At 35.5% G+C, this 19,337-nt stretch overlaps 1 protein-coding gene across 1 annotated transcript in view; it reads left to right on the top strand.

The window, feature by feature from the left end:
* Positions 1-18,881, top strand: part of Radx (RPA1 related single stranded DNA binding protein, X-linked) — a 74,997-nt gene extending 56,116 nt beyond the window's left edge. Inside the window, exons 12-14 of the mRNA XM_006997503.4 lie at positions 10,666-10,956; positions 12,861-13,028; positions 17,623-18,881. Of these exons, the coding sequence (XP_006997565.1) occupies positions 10,666-10,956; positions 12,861-13,028; positions 17,623-17,744 (581 nt within the window). The 3' untranslated portion in view covers positions 17,745-18,881. The remainder of the gene's footprint in view (positions 1-10,665; positions 10,957-12,860; positions 13,029-17,622) is intronic.
* The last annotated feature ends 456 nt before the right edge of the window (positions 18,882-19,337 follow it).

Below are 19,337 nucleotides of genomic sequence, written 5' to 3'. Positions count from 1 at the left end.
CTGGCCTTATAGAATGGGGAAGGAAGTGTTACTTCATCTTCTGTTTTATAATCATTTGGAGAAGTTTTGCTTATTTTTTTCCACACTGGGGACTAAGCCTAAGGCCTCTCACATACTAGCCAAGGAGTCTACTGAGCAATACCCCAGCCCAGTTCTGCTTTAAATGTTTTATAGAATTCACTAGTGAAGTCGTCTGATTCTGTACTTGTCTTGTTGATGAGGTTTTGGTTATTAGTTCAATCTCTACTTGTTACAGGTCTGCTGAGAATGTCTACATCTTCTGGATAACCTCAAGCCATTTATTTGTTCCTAGGCAGCGTCTGTTCTATTATCTGAATTATTGGCACATAATCACTTCTAGTATTCCTCTGCAATATTATTTCTCTAAAGAATCACACTTTCATCTCCAAGTTTAGTCATTTATGTCTTCTCTTTTTGCTTGGCCAGTCTATCTAAAGATAATTTTCTAGCTGAAGAGACAGTTTAATTGGTAAAGTGCTTGTTATGCAAGCATGTGGACAGAGGTTTTAATTCTTAGCACACACAAAAGATAGGTGTGCCCTAGGCACTCTTAAACCCAGCCCTAGGAGGCAAAGACAGGAGGATCCCTGGGACTTGCTGACATCCCAGCCTGGCCTATTTGTTAAATTCTAGGCCAGTGAGAGAATGACAGTTGACATTCCAACATGAGTCAGGGAAGGTACACCAGGTTCTGCCTCTAGATGAAGAACTACATGCAGTGACTGCAAGAGAAAGAGAGAGTCAGGGTTCCAAAGGGAAGAGCCACCAATAGGTTACCCAATATCTAGTATTCAGCCCTAAACTTTCACACACACACACACACACACACACACACACACACACACACACATGCAACACTAAATGAGTTCAGCTGGTTGTATTTATATATACATATGTACGTTTTTACATGTATGTGTGTACTTATATGAAACAATATTGATCAAAGAGGTCATGAATTTTGAGTGGGAGGGGAACAGTGTAGAAGTTGGAAGAGGAGAGGGTAAGGTAGAAATGATGAAAATGCAGTACTCGCATGAAATTCTCAGAATAATAAAATAAATGTTAAAATAATTATAATAATAAGGTAGAAGGCAAGTGAGATGGCTCAGCAGGTAAAGGTGCTTGACACCAGACCTAAAACTTGACTTTGAATTCCTTAACTCACATGGTAGAAGGAGAGAATCAACTCCCCTAAATTGTCCTTGGACCTCCCCATAAGTATGAACACATACACACACACACACACACAAAAAAAAAAAAAATCAATCAATTAATAAAAATAGAATTAAAATTGGGGGGGGAGGCAGTGATTGAGGAGAACACCCAGCATTGACCTTTGGCTTCCACACGTGCATATATGCACATAATACACATGACCACATATGCACACATATATACAAGATAATTTCAGTATTTTCAAGAACAGTTTAGGTTTTTTATATTCTCTATTGCATATTTGCTCTAAACACTATTTTCTAATTCCTCACAGTATAAAGTTTTGTTCTTGATTTGGAAATTCTTAATATCAGCATCTATAACAATCAGTGGTCCACCACCACCTCATCACATCTCCTAGGTTTCATACAGTATTTTTATTTTCATTCACCTCAATATATTGTCTGATTTCCTTTATGATTTTGTCTTTGACTTGTTGTTTATGACTTTGTTGTTTCACTTTCACAGATCTGTGAATTCTCTTGTTTTTCTCCATTATTGGTTTCTGACTTCACTCTGTTGCAGTTAGAAAAGTTACTAGGAAGATTTGGAATTTTTTTTAGTTTACTAAGACTTTTTTGGGGCCTAGCATATGTTTTTTCTGGGAAATGTCTCATGTATTCTTGCAAAGAATGTGTACTTGACTTTTTAGGTTTGTTGTGTTCTATATATGTCTGTTCTATTTGGTTTACATTGTTGTATAATATCATCTTCCTTATTCATTTCCTAGCTAGATGCTCTAGCCATTATTCAAGATGATGTACTGAAATCTGCAGCTATCAGTGTAAGACGTTCTCCCTTCAATTCCAGTAATGCTTTCCTTGTGAGCTTGGGTGATCTGTTTTTTTATTTCATGTAAATTTATAATTATTACATAATTTGATGAATTGACTCTTCTCAGGTAATTTCTTTTTTCTTTTACAAGAGTTATTGACTTACAGTCTATTTTGTCTGATAGTAATAGCTACTCTAGTTCTTGTCTGGTTAGTATTTGCAATGAATCCTATTCTTTTGCTTTCAACTTACATTGTCTTTATATCTAGAGAAGCAAATACTTGTGTCACTTTTTCCATTTGCTAAGATAATCCCTTTGAGTACAGCATTTGATTTGTACTGAATTTCATAATTGAGAAGGATGGACACAGTTTTGTCAAATTTTGTTTCCTATGTATCATGCTTTGATTGTCCCTCATTTCCTGCATTACTGCCATACTCTGTGTTTAAGTGGCTTTTTTATATAAACCAATCTGGATTATTATCTCATTTCCTTGTCTGTACATGTATGTTTGTATTTGAAGATAGATTTGCACCTAGGACATGCAAGCTTTTGATGCCAGTGCTTCCCGCAGATAAGAAAATGTTCGTATGTTCAAGTCCCTTATATAAAAAGTTATAGTATTTGACTATAACATAGGCATATCTTCCTATATGCTTCAATCTTCTCTGGGTTATTTGTAATATCTAGTATACTATAAATGCTCAGTATATAGTTATTACCCTGTATTGTTTACAGACCAATGTCAGCAAAAAGAGTACATTCATGTACAGTGTAGACAATTGTTTTTAAATGCTTTTAATCCAAAGTTGACTGGAGTCTATAATTGTAGAAGTCAAATACAGACGGCTAACCATTTCACTTATGGTTACCATGAAGATTAAATTTAACATTCTAAATTTATAGCAACATAGTTTGAATAGATAGCAACTTACTTTCAATAGTATAAAAAGACTGTGCCCCTATACATACTTCCCTACCCCCCACTATTTATATGTTGTCACCACAGGTTATGTCTATGTGCATTTTGTGTCCTATAACATTTAATTATGCGTTATCCATATCAACCGTGATTGATTTCATATAGAATATTAAAAACTAGAGTTAAAAACTAAATATACAGCAGTGTGAACTTTGATATCAACGAAGTTAATTTTACCCCAGGTCTTGCTTCTTGATAGAACATCAAGGTGCTATACACCTCTGTCTCCTTTTGTGTCCACCTGAAAACATGGCCTTTAGCACTTCTTGCAGGTAAATGTAGTGACAAACAAGTCCTTCATTTCCTATTCCTCTTCTTGATCTCCCACTCATTCTTGGAAGGAGAGTTTTGTGCCATATAGAATCCTTATTTAACATTTTCCCCAGTGTTCTAAATCACCACTTTGCCTTTTGGCCCTGTGGGTTTTCTATGAGGATTTTGCTGTAAAACACATTTTTGTCCTTGTCAAGCTGCTTCTCCCTTGCTTTTATGTGTCTTTCTTCTGTCATGCCTTTCAACTATTTTATTATAATCTGTCTCATTGTGAAATCTAGGGTCATTGTTTCTTCAAATACTCTTTTCTTTTCTTCCTTTATAACTGATATCAGTGTTGGGCAGCTTAATGTTGCCACACCAGGTGCCTAGGCTCTGCTTTTCTTAACTCCTTTTCCTTTTCTTTCTGCTCCTTACTCAGCCTCACATTTTGCTCATTCTTTCTGCCTTCTCAGAAATACCATTGAAGCCCTAGAGTGAATTCTCTTCTTCTGTTATTGTTTTTTCCCATGGATTTATTATTTGTTTAATTTTTATTATTGTGGGTTTTTTCTCCTTGATATTTTGACTTTAATTCAAGTATTGTTTCTCTGGCTTAGTTTCGATTTTTTCCTATATTGCTATTATTTTTATATTTAGCTTTGGAACAATTTTCAATTTTCCATTTTTAAAGCATATTTAAGCCATTTGTTTAAAAATGCTTTTACTGGTATTCCAGTGTCTGAGCCTTGTCAGTGACTGTTAATTTGTTTTCGTCTTTTGAATGCATTATATTCACCTTCTTTTTTTGTAAGGCTTTGGCTTCTTATTGAAAACTAAACATTAGAATATTGTAATGCAGTGACTATGGAAATCAGCTTTTTCTTCCTCACAAGGTTTGCTGCTTTTCTGTTTCTGAAAACTATAAATGTCCCTTTGTCTAGTGACTTCCTCCAATTCTTGGTAGAAACTCATTGTATGTAGCTATAGAATTCTCTTTTCCTTAACTATGTCCATCTGTTGTCCTCACAGACATTTCTCAGAACAGAAGCTAAAGTGAAATACCACTTCCTGTAAACTTAGAAGATTGGCCCTTTGCTATGGCCCTCCTTCAGTACTTAGCTAGATTTCCACTGAGCCTTTGGAGCAACCTCAAGTGAAAGTTAAGGTCTTAGGGCTTTTCTGAGTTTGCAACTTAGAGGGAGCCTGTTCCAAATTATCTAGGATACATGTGCAATTTGAATGCACCAGTTTCAAAACCAAAATTTCAGACTGGCTTTTCCTCTGTGATCTTAGACAACTGATTTTTTATGTCAGTTTCAATCTCTTGCTCCAGATTTCTGCAGATGCTTTGTCTACTTCACCGTGTTTTCCAGGTCTACCAACTGCTTTTTCAGCCTTAAGTAAGTTACATGAGCCAGAGGTCAGGACCTCGTATTGTACTTCAGGTATGCCCTGGCGGGTTAGAAGAAATCTAAATTGGTCTGGGAAATGGCCCAGTGAGTAAAGTGCTTGTTCAAGCATGGCGACCTGAGTTTTGATCTCGGGGGCGGGAGTGGAGGAGTAAAAAGCAAGGCCTGGCGGCGCAACAATAAACCCAATGGTGGACAGGGCAGAACGAGACGGGTAGGTGCCCTGAGCTCACTGGCCAACCAGACTAGCTAGAAATAGACCAGGTTGGGTGAGAGATCCTGTCTCAAAAAGTAAGGCGAAAATCAAAACTGATTTTCAGGGCTTTTTTTTTTTCTCTTGCTTTTCATGGTTTTGATGGTTTTTATTGTTTGTTTTTGAGAGAGAAACCAGAAGTTAGGTAGATAGGAAGGTAAAGGTGTTCTGGAAAGAGTTGGGGGAGGTGAAGAATAAAGTTAATAAAAGAAAACTAAGGTGGAGCAGAAAAGAGGAAGCTAGCTGAAGTTGACCTTTGGCCTCTGCACACACTTATGGGCTCACAGACCTCATTCCCCACGCACAACCTAAGTAAAAGCAAAAGAAGAAAGCTACATAATTTGTGAGGAAGGTATCCAGGACCAGGACCCCACAGAATGAACCCTGGCTTCCTTCATCAAGAATCCTGCTATACCTAGTGAGGGGCAGAGCAAAGCCAAGTTAACTCCCAGAAAACTTCCTGCTGTTTTCAAGTTGTCTGTATCTGGACCAAGTGTTCGCTTGATTGCTCTGAACCCTTGTTGTCCAGGTTTCTCACCCAATCACTTCTGACAATTTCTGCTTAATCTTTATAATCAAATGTTTTCTTTATTTAATTAACATTTTTGGAGTTTCAAACATGAGTACTGTATTTATACCATTTCCACCCTTTTCTCTCCACTCCAACTTCTCAAGTGCCCTAACCACAAACTCGTACTATTTAATTACACACACACACACACACACACACACACACACACACACACACACACACACAAAACTTGCCGAGTTCTTTAGTGCTGCTCATATGTATATGTGATTAGAGCTAACCATGAAAGGGAGTATCAGTCTGGTCTTTTTTCCTTGTTCCTTGTTACCAATGGGGGGCGGGGTGGTGCAGGAGCGTAGCTTTAACATGCTTCTCTACACTTTTCTAGAGGGTTATAAAGTTTCCTTGTTTCTTGATGTTGTCAGGTGCTGCTGATAAATGCTTAGTTCCAAATGTTCATATAATTTTATATGTCTTTCTTTATTCATTGCCAGGGAAGAAAAACAGCTCCATGAGGAGAAAGTTCCTTGCTTACTTGATTATGTAGACATGTACTTCATTTCCTAAAAAAGAAAAATGTACTTTCTGTTTTTCTTTGTCAGTTTTCAAAATAATGAGTCAGATCTCAAGTATCCTCCAGAAGTGATCAGTTGTGAAGTAGATTTGTTGCTGTTGCTTTGGTTCGGTTTTGCTTCCATTGGTGTTCTTTTAAGTTATCACTATCATTACTAGTGACAGTCTGCCTAATTTGGTGGGTAAGAAATGCTTCATTTATGCTTATGCTGTTCATATGACTGTAATGATGTTTGATAGTAGTGGGGGGTGTCAAAATGTTGCTGTTGGTCTTTACAGCATGTTTACAGACTCATCTTGAACATTCGTTCCCCAAACAAGCAATCAGCCATTTCCCACAGAGCTGTAGTAGTTAGCAATTACAGTCAAGGCATTATAGAGTTGAATATATACTTATCTAGTTGTTATTTCTAAGCATTTGCAGAAGGCAGAACTAGAAAAGGTGCTTGCTTACCTTATCAGTTATTAGGTATTTATTTAGGTAATGTCAAGACAAAATATTATCTCACATTTATACTTCCAGTTTGAATCAAATAATTTTCACATACAAGATTAAAAGAAAGGAAACCTATTCCACTGCAAGAATCTGGACTCTTCTCTTCTTCTTTCTGTAAGCAGCCTTGGGTGACCTGTGAAAATGATTCCCTGCTCTCTAGACCCAGAAACCCCTATAAAATCACTCAAATCAAGAACTTCAAATCTTTGTGTTTACTTTAAGAACACCTGTGAAACTTCCCAGGCCATCAAGGGTATGCATATCTGAAAAGCCACCAAGGGATAGACCCATTGGTTCTATCTGAGTCCTCATTATTTAATCATCTCTCAGCAAATAGAACCACCAGTGGCAAAGCAAACCTTCAACATTTGAGCCTTTTGGGGCCATATCAAAACCATAATACTGACCTCAAATTTAAGAGGCTCAGAAAAATGTTCTGTTTCTTTGCAATTCCTTTTGTTTTTTATGGTATACCCCACTATTATGGCTTGATAGCTTGTAATATTCTTTTCTGTGTGGTTTTATTATAAACTGGGTAGGTATATAAGTTCACTTCTTTTATTTTCATGCTAGGGATTGATTGCTTTAAATATATTTAAATAATAGTTATTTTAGTTGGGAGCCTAGCCTTTAACGGCTGAGCTACCCCTGTTAACTTTGGAGAGTTGCCCTCATACCGGAAGCATTCATTTAATAAAACCCCACTGGCATTCCCTAGGGGGGTATGGTTATTATCAGACTGACCCAACGGAACACATTTTGTATTCCATTTCATGTTCAACAATTTTTTTGCCTAAAGAACATCCTTTTGTTTATGAAAACATGAGTAACATTGCATAAAACAGTCTCTTACTCTCAGAATGCTCCGATTTAGCCTTAATTTTGTTAATCTTAGAGATGAATGAAGTGCTGCTGTGGAAAGAAATGTACAATGTACTATTTCTGTATCATTAAAATACAGTTTTTATGGTTAAAAAATAGTTATTTTATAATTTGGTTAATTATCAACATAGTTCCAAAGTCGACTATTGCTGGGGATGTCTTTCTGTATGCTGTGAATGTGTTGCCCTGATTGATTGATAAATAAAACACTGATTGGCCAGTAGCCAGGCAAGAAGTATAGTATAGGTAGGATAAGCAGAGAAGAAAATTCTGGGAAGTGAAAGTCAGAGTCAGGAGATGCTGCCAGCCACCGCCATGAGAAGCAAGATGTGGAGGCAGAACTGGGAAAAGGTACCAAGCCAGGTGGCTAAACATAAATAAGAATTATGGGTTAATTTAAGTGTAAGATCTAGTTAACAAGAAGCCTGAGCCATTAGGCCAAACAGCTTTAATTAATATAAGTGTCTGTGTGATTATTTGGGTCTGAGTGGCTGCAAGCTGGATGGGACCAGGAAAACTTCTGGCTACAAACTATACCAAAGAATACATATTTAAAGAACTTTAATTTCATACATGTTCCTTATCTCCTATTCCATTAGTCTCACCGTGGATGATAATTTTTTAATTATTTTTATTTTATGTGTATAGGTGTTTTGCCTGCATGTATGTCTGCATCAGATCCCCAGGACTGTAATTACAGACAATTAATTTATTTTATGTCATGTCTTTCCATTTTTCACAAAATAAACAAATGTGTATTTTATATGGTAAGTCTAGTAGTGTTCAAGCTAAACACAAAAGAATTCTAGCTTATGATCCCTCCCCACATTTTTAGAAATACCTGAAGTCTGAATATATTTTGTCTCTTTCCCAATTTCCTTGGACATGTAGTTATTTACAACCTGTAAATGCCAATGTTGCTGTATTTAGTTCATATTCATTTGTTAGGAATATATCATTATAAAGTAGGAAATTATAATATGAAGTTACTAAGATAAAACTATAAAGCATAGTTTTAGGGGAAATTCTCATAAAACATGTATATACCTTTATAGTCTCTAATAATACAGTGTGTGTGTGTGTGTGTGTGTGTGTGTGTGTGTGTGTATTCATGACTTAGTCCTGACAAACTCAATAATGTAATTTTTCCATAAGGTAAGATAAATTTTTATTTTTAAAAGATTAAAATACCATATGACTTGTTCATGGTGTGGGAATGTTCAGTATGGATTGGGTCATTGAGTAGTTACTTGTTGCTAGCTGCTGTTCATCTTTTTCTTTTATACAATGTCTCACTAACAGCTCACTTCTGTCTCTACAACACAATTCTCAAGCCTCTGCCTTTCAGTTTTTGAAATGCTAAGCTCATAGGCTTGTGCCACTATGCCCAGCTACTTTCTGCTGTCCCAAGTACTTTTATTAGCTATATAAAAGAGATTTATTTATAGGAAATTAAAAAAATAAAATCAATTCTGTCTTCTGTTTAAACTTGCTTTCTTGCATTGGAGTATATTCCTTTCTTTTCATGTGTGGGTTATTTGTTTATCCCTTTTATTATCAATCATCATAGGAACATTCATCAGCTTGATTTTGAATTTAAAATAATTCTTATGGCACTACAGTGTTTTAGATGTCTGATGAATAGAATTATGTGCTCAATTTCTATATTTTCCCTTATAATGCTATCTTTTAACATGCAACATTATTTGATAAATCTCCAGCCACTCTTAAGAAACCAAGTACTGTGGTTGGTTTATGGATATGAATATAGAGTAAAATCTTAAATACCAAGGGTGGTATATGAACCATGGTGAAGCCTTGTTGCTCTGTCTCATCAAGGTTTTTCATGCTAGGACAGGAATCAAGAGCACAAACAATTGCAAATAAGCAACTTGACAAACTTGGTTAACTTCAAAATGCAGTTGCTCATAGCTTGTCTTAGCCAGTAGAACTGACAACATGAGAGTCTTATTTTTAAATCTATTTTTGTTCTGATTTTAGCATGAATGTGTCTTTTCTCCCAAAGGTGTGTTATTCAATCAAAACATTTGTTGTGCCAAATTCCTTAGCACAATGTCTGATGTATAATAGGTACACAATAATTGTTGAACAAATGTCGTACTGTGTAACAAATGTCATACTGTGTAAGGGATAACTTATATTCTGCTTTAGAAACTAAACATACCAGTTGCATTGTACACAGATAATAAATTGATTTCTTAAGAGCAAACAAATAAGGGACAAGGGAAATGGCTCATTCAACAAAGCACTTGCCCTGCAAGTCTGACAAGCTGAGCTCAGATCCCTAGCACCCACTTAAAAAGACAAGCAAAGGAGCACATACCTGCAGTTTCACTGCTAAGCAGGTTGCTGGCCCACCAGTCTAGACAATCAGTAGCTTTCAGGTTCAGTTAACGAACCTGTCTCAAAAAGTAAGGTGGAGGGCTGGGCAGTGGTAGCACATGCTTTTAATCCCAGCACTCAGGAAGCAGAGCCAGGTGGATCTCTGTGAATTCGAGGATAGCCTGGTCTACAGAGTGAGTTCTAGGACAGGGTCCAAAGCTATACATAGAAACTCTGTCTCAAAAAAAAAAGAAGATAATTATAAATCTCTGTAATTCCAACAAATGAGAAAATTGCATCACTCATTATTTTGGAGGAAAATTTTTTAGAAAGCAAATTTAATTCCTTTTTTTTTTTTTTTTGGTTTTTCGAGACAGGGTTTCTCTGTGTAGCTTTGCGCCTTTCCTGGGACTCACTTGGTAGCCCAGACTGGCCTTGAACTCAGACATCCGCCTGGCTCTGCCTCCCGAGTGCTGGGATTAAAGGCGTGCGCCGCCGCCACCACGCGCAAATTTAATTCTTTATGAACTTTTTTCAAAACTTTTGCACATTTTTAAAAGATTTATTAATTTTATGTATATGGGTGTTTTGCCTGCATGTATGTCATTGCACCACATGTGTGCCTGGTGCTTGCACAGATCAGAAGAGGGTACTGGATCCCATGGAACTGGAGTTATGGACAGTTATGATCCACTGTGTGAGTGCTGGGAATTGAACCCAGGTCCTCTGTAAGAGCAAGTGCTTTTAGCCACTGAGCCATCACTCCAGACTCCTCTTCCCTAACTTTAATAAGAATTAACTTTTAGATATTCAATTTACATTTTGAAGACGCTTAACTCTTTCTCATTAATCTGTAATTCTTTAATGTAGTGAATGCCTTGATTTAGCTAGTTTATGGGTCCATTGTGCCTATCTCATTGTATTTTGAACAGGTCGAGAAAGTTCAAGTGGTAGTACCACAGGGAAGTTCAGAAGACTAGGAAATGTTAAATGGGAGAGTCAGCTGTGGAGAAATAAGAAGTTTAGCTTGAGAGACCACCTACATTACAGTCATGTTTATCCTGAAAGTACTCCACGGAAATTTGTTTTGGAGCACGGAAAGTTTCTTGCCCAGCAGTATAATTCTCAACCTGCAAAATACATACCCCCAGAAGGAAGGAACCCCAGACTTGATGAATTTCAGAGTGCAAGAAGCCTTGGACATTTTGAAGTAACCATCCTAGGTAGGTGAACTGCTCTTCTATTATCCTTGAATACTATTAGTTTAATGTATTTACTTGTATTTACTTATTTATCTATTTATTTATAATTTAATATATTTATTAAATAGAGTTATAAGTTAGACTTAAAAAATATAAGTACCCTCTCCTATACGTAAGTCCAAAGGGGAATTTCTGTTTCACTCAAACTAAATGAGGAGAGCACTAATTCTGAAATAAAGCTCAAGATTGTTGGCTTCTCAACACCAGCAAGTTCTTGGAAAATTTGGGGGAGATGAGAATGGGAACTAATGGAGCTTTCCTTTATCCACGACTATTGTTTGTTCACAATAGTCAACTATACAACTATTGTTTGTTGATCTTTCCATATAGAGTATTAGTGCTAATGGCCCTAACTTTTACCAGTGCTATTTTCCACCATTATTACCTTCTGCCCCTTCTTTCCTGTTTCCTCACATGTAAATATGCATACTTGCAGTACAAGGTATAAATATCCATGGGATAATGAGAGATCTAACTTTCAGATGGTCTTCACTAGACCATGGTGCTTGATCTCGTCAGGTATTTTATCAAATTTAGTTTCATAGCTTAGTTTTATATCTAGGAAACAAAACTCAAGCTAAGATTTCCCATACGTCACATAAAGTAACCATAGAAACAAAGAGTCATAAAGAAACACAGAGACTAAATGTTTTTCTTCCTTTAGTATGCTACAGATTGATTGGAACAGATTGACTGTATGTCTCAGCTGACTCATATGTAATTGTCACTTTTTATTAGCTTTGGCTATGAGTCAGATAAAAGCAAGAATAGGGTATAAGGAACACAAATTTGTCATTCTGCTCACCAGACTGAATCGATGTTACAAGTGTGCTATTTTTATATAAATGTTATCTTACCTGTTTTCAAGGATGGTTTCGAGTTGAAAGATGAGGCATTTATGAATTTTAAAGGAAAGATAGAATGTAGGTGTCAGTATGTCCGTAAAGATAACCAATTTACTACCATTTGACAGTAATTTTCCCTGAGCTTTCCGGCGTGAAGAAAGGACATTCTTTTATTTATTTGATTGCATATTCAATTTTAGAGCTAAAGAGAACTTTTATGGCTTCAAGTCTCACACTCAGGCTGGGCAGAAAGCAGGCCATGATTACAAATCAGATTTTCTGACTCTTGACCACTTTTGTTTTAGATAAAATAAATGTTCAATATTAGAATATTTTTTTAATTCAAACAAAATTGAAGTCTAAATATACCATGTAAAGTTATTATACCATTAACACAGCTACAAATGAGCTTTTACCTTCAACTAGTTTTGATTTGCAGAGGGATGAAAGTATGTCTGAGGCCGGGCGGTGGTGGCGCACGCCTTTAATCCCAGCACTCGGGAGGCAGAGGCAGGCGGATCTCTGTGAGTTCGAGGCCAGCCTGGGCTACCAAGTGAGTTCCAGGAAAGGCGCAAAGCTACACAGAGAAACCCTGTCTCGAAAAACCAAAAAAAAAAAAAAAAAAAAAAAAAAAAAAAGTATGTCTGAGATACTTGATTCCTACCTTAACCTTATAATATACATAATCACCTATAACAATGAGGCATATCTAAATAAATCTCACAAATGAGTATATTTTAACGTGTTATTTTATAACCCATAAATTCTGCTCTTTAATGGTTAATTTAATACAGAGATAAAATGTATAGAGCTAAGATATGGTAATGGGTCTTTTGATTGTTAGACAACCTTGGTGAGAAGATGCAGCCTATCAAAATTTGAGTTTAGTTTCCAGTGTGTAAACTGGTTTTTACAGGTGTCAAAGTATTAGGCACACATTAGGATCAAACCAGGAAACTGAAAGTAGCAAACTATGCTAAGCTGCTGAACATTTAATAATGTGTGATCTTTCACTCACAGGTTTGAACCATGAGATTGCAATTGATGTTGCATTCCTACCTATGTATTCTCCAGAAGATGTTAAGACATCTCAAATAGACACACTTTTGACCTGCATGAATTACAGTTGTGTGTACCCACCAGAAGCACCTGGCAATGAAAGAGTGCCAGATCCCGAGGCAGTTGCAGGTAACTTTTGTTCCTTTGTTCAGAAAAAAAAATACTATAAATGATCCTAACCTTTTCTCAATGGTAGAATTTTTATTATTTAAACTACTGTAGTCTTAACTCATTTGCTAAGTGTATCCCATAAGAATTAAATGTGAGTGAGTCTTTTAAATAAATTATATAGCTTGTTTCCATTCCAGTGAGCCATAAAGAACATTTTATGCTTATAATTACTTCATCAGACTGACAGGGTATGTACATGAAGTAGTGTAAATCTTCCCTTTTGTCCTTTCTACTTTTGCTGTATAATTGCCTCAAATTATAATGTTAGTAATGTACTACAGTATAATTGTTTTCTCATAAATGTTTGGTTCTTCAAGTGCTACCCATTCTACTCCTCCAGGCTGCTAAGACTATATGTGATCCCAATAGTGAAACTCTTCAGCTATTTATGTTGCTTCATACAATACCAAGTTTTCCATTCTATACTTATAAACTTAACTCTGAATTGAAGTTGTCTTACGCATTCTGGTGTTGTTTCTATTTCTTGAGCACGTGGTAAAGCTTCTAGTCATTTTCACTGAGCTCAACAAGATAATGTATTTGAAAGAGCATTTAAGAAAGCCATGTATTACAAGGTTCTGCTGGGTCTCTCCAAGCTGATGAAACTCTAGAATCTCTGCTGATTTGGAGCATGTCTTTTGAACTTTACATATGATGATGTTACTTGACAGTCCTGGTTGTGCAAACTGAGTTTGAGTATCTAAATTTATGAGAGTCAAGATTTTTTCCCTATTTTAGCTTGCAATATCATTTCCTATATCACAACCTCTTGGGCTTTCAGTGCTTCTAAATCTCCTTACTAACTGTATTCATATTCTTCTTTCATATCATATCTACTCTGTCATATGCTTGCTAGTATATGCATATACAGTTACCGATATACAATTGTAGGTCAGAGTTCCCACTTATCTGCTCATTGCTAGTGCCAGTATTCTTCCAGTCATCATTAGCATTGTCACATGAAAAGTACCTGGTACCAGTCTGCTAAGTAGTTAATATTTGGACATGAAGGACACAGATCACTAGAGGAGAAAAGTGAAGGAGTAACTAAAAGCAAAGTGATTCATTGTGAGTGGAATATCACATTTTTTTATGATACAGCATTAATGATAGTGTTGATGTAATTTTGTGCTGATTAGTGTGCCTGGCCTTTCAGCTAAGCTTCATAAGTGAACACTGCTTCCCTCTATTTATAGGTAACTACACTGAAATTCATTGTCTCACCAGAGCTAGGATTTGAATCTGAAAGTTTGCCTGGTTCCAAAATTTTCTATTCCTTTCACAATTCTAGAACGCAAGATCAAAATAGGCTTGGAGATATAAAACAGTGGCTCGTGGGGTAAAGCTCATGGGTCATCTTTTAAACACCATAATTTACTCTCTTTTTAATCACAAAATCCACTTCACATAAATAATTTAAAATTTCAAACAGTTGCAGAAAAATCCTGTGTAAAAGTGAAAATTCCCCTTCTTGTCTTCTCAGGTCCAGCCTTTCTCATTTATTTACAATATGTTTACTAATTATAATTTTCTATCAAATAAATGCATATAAGTTGAAGTCTACAGACATAGTTTTATAACCAGCACCACCCCCGCCCCAAGTACACCTTAGACAACGTTCATACCTGTATAGCAAGAGCTACCTCATTCTTTTCAGAAACAACAAAATATTCTACTGTGTGACTGTACCAAGATTTGCTTTAATGATTCTCCTATTGAAGGTTGTTTAAGACTAGTTCCAACCAGGCCAGGCATGTTGGCTAATGCATTTTACACCAAAACTCAGAAAGCTAAGGCCAGAGGAATTCTATGGGTTTGAGGCAAGCATGTCTACATAGCAAATTTTAGGCCATCCAGTGCTAACAACCTTGTCTAAACAAAGGTTTCAAATGATTTTTCCTTTACCAATTAATACTGCACTTAGTGTGCATGTATTATTGTATGCATGTGTATATGTGTGTAGAAATGAAATGCATCTATAACATCAATTTCTGGAAATCAGTGACTCAAAAGATATATCCATTGAAAATGGTAGTGAATATTGTAAATTTTTCTTCCATATGGCCATATTAATTTATACTGGCTCCCAAACAAGGGTGATATTTCACTTACACCCTTGTGAAATCTAGGTATGGGTTTTGTTGATATTTTGCCAACCCTTAGGCCAAAAGTAACATTATTTTATTTTATGTTTTTTAATTATTTTTGTTACGTTTATTTATTTGTATGGGGCTTATCCCGTGGCATGTAGGTGGAGGCTAGTTAGTTCTCTCTCCTTCCACCTTATGGATTCCAGGAATGAAACACAAGTCATCAGATTTGACAGCAAGTGCTTTTATCCACTGAGCCATCTCTCTAGACCAATATTTCTCTAGTATCTTAGAGCTTGAAATTCCTTGTGAGCCTTAGAGCTACCTCATTCTTTTCAGAAACAACAAAATATTCTACTGTGTGATTGTAACAAAAGTTGTTTTAATGGTCCCCTATTGAAGAGTGTTTAAGACTGGTTCCTTTTCCAAGACTTCTGTGACATAATTAATAATTTAATTTTATAATAGAAGGGTTTTCTTAAATAGAAAATAATAGTAATGTATTAATGTTTTCTGTATATTAGCCATGATTCTAAGAGCTTCATATGTGTAAGTCATTTGTTTGTTTATTTTTGTCTTTTCTAGAAACTTCACTGCTAGCATTTTTTACAGTTTCCTACAAATATTATTTATCTTATTATTAACTTGTGGGTTGTCTTTTCACATTGAAAAATTACCCTTCATTGTATATTAAAAATACTTTTACCCAGTTTGACATTGATTGAGAGGGAGGCATGCCTTGGTATTTAAGTAATTTTATTCTTAAGTGCTCAACTATATCATGATTAATTTCTGGCTCCTCATTTTATGTTGTATTCAAAGGCATTACTAGTTTAAAGCTATACAAATGCACTCTTGTCCCAGGGAGATGGCCCAGTCAGTAAAGTGCTTGCTATACAAGCCTGAGGACCTGAGTTCAGATCCCTCAAATCCAAGTAAAATCGAAGTTTGGTGACAGAGGCAGAGATAGGCAGATCCCTGGATGCTTGAAGGCCAGCCAGGGGAAATGTTTAGCAAGTACCTGGCCCCAGTAAGAGACCCTCACAAGACACTTTGTCTCTAGATGAATGACACCTAAGGTTGACCTCTAGCCTCCACACACACATGCACATACATGCATGTGTATTTACATATACCCAAATCATTGTTTTGGAGGTATTTTTATAGTTTTCTTTTTCCTCATACATATATTTCTATTCTGATCAAATGCCAGATACTTAAGTTAAGCAGTAAGTCTCATTTCCTCTTCTCCCAACCCCTTGGTAACCATTCCACTTTCTCTATGAATTTTCCTGATAATTTCATTCAAATGTATTCATACAATATTTGCCCTATTGTTTTGGATTGTTTAACTTAGCATAACATTGTCAGAGTCATCCATGTTAGAATATGTATCAGAATTTCATTTCTTTTTATGGCTGAATGATTCTCATTGTATTATATATCACATTTTGTTTATCCATTCATATGTTAAATTTCTAGAAATTTAGCTTATTTATAACTTTGGATATTATAAATAATTCAGTTATGAGCAATCATCAATGTGGCTTCATTTTTACAGTTTAAATTTTTAATCCATTTAGAATTAATTCATGTGGAGGGTGAGATGGGAATCTAGCTTTATATTTTACAAATGATTAGCCATTTATCAAAAACCATTTAACAAATCTCACTAATATGAAAGACTTCTTGGTATCATTTTAATCATGAAGTAGAAGGATGTACATATGTACATATATATGTATATATATACATGAAAGTATTATGTTAATGTATCCATTGGACAGCAGCATTGAACAGCAGTTTATAACTGTAGTGTAATACAAAAGAATTTTCACATATTTGGAAAACACTTTATTCTCTATGTAATGAGGGCTTCCCATATCGATTTTAGAGACAAGAATTACTGTACTGTATTTATTATACAGTAGGTTGAACTGTGCTATAGTTATAAAGCAGCCCTAAAGTCACCATGGCTGAATACAATTAAGTTTCTTTCTTGCTCAAGTGTAATGCAATCAGTCAGCAACTCCCTTCTCCTGAACCTAGCTTGTTTCTTTCTTGTTGCTAATCCAACAGGAGAAAGTGACTTCTAGAGTTGTTAAGGTAGAGATGGAAGACAAGTTTGATTTTATTTACATTGAACAAGAAATAATGTATCACGCCAACTCATATTCCTTACAGATACGATAGGATAAAAAGATAGATTGAAGACAAGATAGATAAGAGACATCATTAATATTTTTCCCCCGGAGCTGAGAACCAAACTCAGGGCCTTGTGCTTGCTAGGCAAGCGCTCTTCCACTGAGCTAAATCCCCAACCCGACATCATTAATATTGTAAGAAAAAGATCATCAGTTTTTGTGATTATAAATCCAAGTAGATCATCAGTTTGTGTGATTATAAATCCAAGTAAATATTTAACTATTTTACAATACTTACCATCTGTTTTTCACTTCTAGGTGATATTGTAAATGCAGCAGCTGAACTGGATAGATCCCACATCATCTGTATCTTGGATATCTGTAATTTGGGTAACAATAAAGTGGAAGTCTGTTTGCAGAGAATTTATACTCCAGAATAGGCTCCTTAAAGATTGGCAGACGAAATAATTACAGGGTATATATAGAATACTGCTTTAAAGAGAATCTATTATTTTCTTGGTTTTTTCATCAGAATATTACATGACCTCTAAAGTTAAGTGGTTTTCAGTTCATCTTGTATTTGGTACTCTCACTTCATATTAGATTCATTATTGAAAAAAACCATCAAGACAGTTTTATGTCAGAAGTTACTTCACTTGTATGTGACTATTATTTTAATTTGTAACAATTTATGTTTTACTGTTCCTTTTGCAAAGTGTATTTTTATTCCAACATCTCAGTACAATGCATCTTGGCTAACACAATTTAACATCTTCCTGATTTTATTCACATATGGTGATAAATCTTGCTTTACCAATTCAAGGACTGAATGATCATTCTCCTAAAGTGATCACCAAATTTATTATAAGCAAGGTAGTTTTTACCATGTCCAGAAACCCACACAGAGATTGTAATGATCCACTTGGCCCACATCTCTACATTTGCTATAAAATGAGTATGTTGAATTAAGTTGTCATAAAAATTTTCAACCTTTTATTGTGATTTCTAATGCCTTGAAGTTTTTAAGTATTTTGACCAGTATATAATGTTAAAGCCAGAGGCTACAGTATATATACATTCCTAATGTGTTCATTTGTAATTTCAGTATATGTGATGTGATTTTAGACAGAGAAATTTCATCTCACATTAATATCTGAAGTGCTTGTATTGAAAGTAAAAGGACAGTAACTAAGGGAATTTTTTTTTCAGTCTGGTTCTCTACTATACTATGTTTTAAAGGTAAATGGTCACTCTACCTTTGTAAAGACCTGTGTCTGACACCCATGTTGCTAAATAAATGAGCCCAAACAACTGTCAAATGAGATTAAATATTTCTATATCAAGATGAATCTGAATGTAGTTGAGATATAAACTCACAAGATTTCCTTATAGCCCTGTAATTTTGTGATATCGTGTGCTATAGCTTTAATATGGTACGCAGCCTACAAACTTAAAGGCATACTGTATTTTGTTCATAAAGGTGTTCAGTCTTCTTTATAACTGTATTGAATGGTTAATTAAAACTGTGAACCCTTGTGTTACTAGTTTCAGAGTGGTATTAAATAAGTTAAAATGCAGTAACTTTTTTGGTCTCTTGTCTCATTTTGAACATAGTTCATGTGTGTTTTCCATACTGAAGGGCTATATATTTGCTTGTAAGTGATCCAAGGTGATTTTTCCCATGCAGGTTTGAAGACTGTTGTTTTTCAAGTTGAATTTGGGAATTGGGATTAACCTATAACAATTTTTAAAGGGCAATTTGATTTTAGAACCACATCCATAAGGGAGAACTGAAATAGCTGTTAATTGAAAGCAACAGACAAAGATATAAAAATGCTAAAGAGACATGATTTCTGTTCTTATATTGAATGGAAAATATTCTTAAGTTTTTGGAGTTTTAAAAACAACTCCTCCTAAAAATTTATATGCCAGGGGCTAGGGCTGGAGAGTTGGCTCTGGGGTTAAAAGCACTCGTTGCTTTTGCAAGATGACCTTGGTTTGGTTCCCAGGACCTACATGTTGATTCACAACCA

The sequence above is a fragment of the Peromyscus maniculatus genome, chromosome X (genome assembly GCF_049852395.1).
Source record: "Peromyscus maniculatus bairdii isolate BWxNUB_F1_BW_parent chromosome X, HU_Pman_BW_mat_3.1, whole genome shotgun sequence".
Lineage (NCBI taxonomy): Eukaryota > Metazoa > Chordata > Mammalia > Rodentia > Cricetidae > Peromyscus > Peromyscus maniculatus.
Note: the sequence above shows the minus strand (reverse complement) of the source record. Positions and strands in the feature narration are given on the sequence as shown.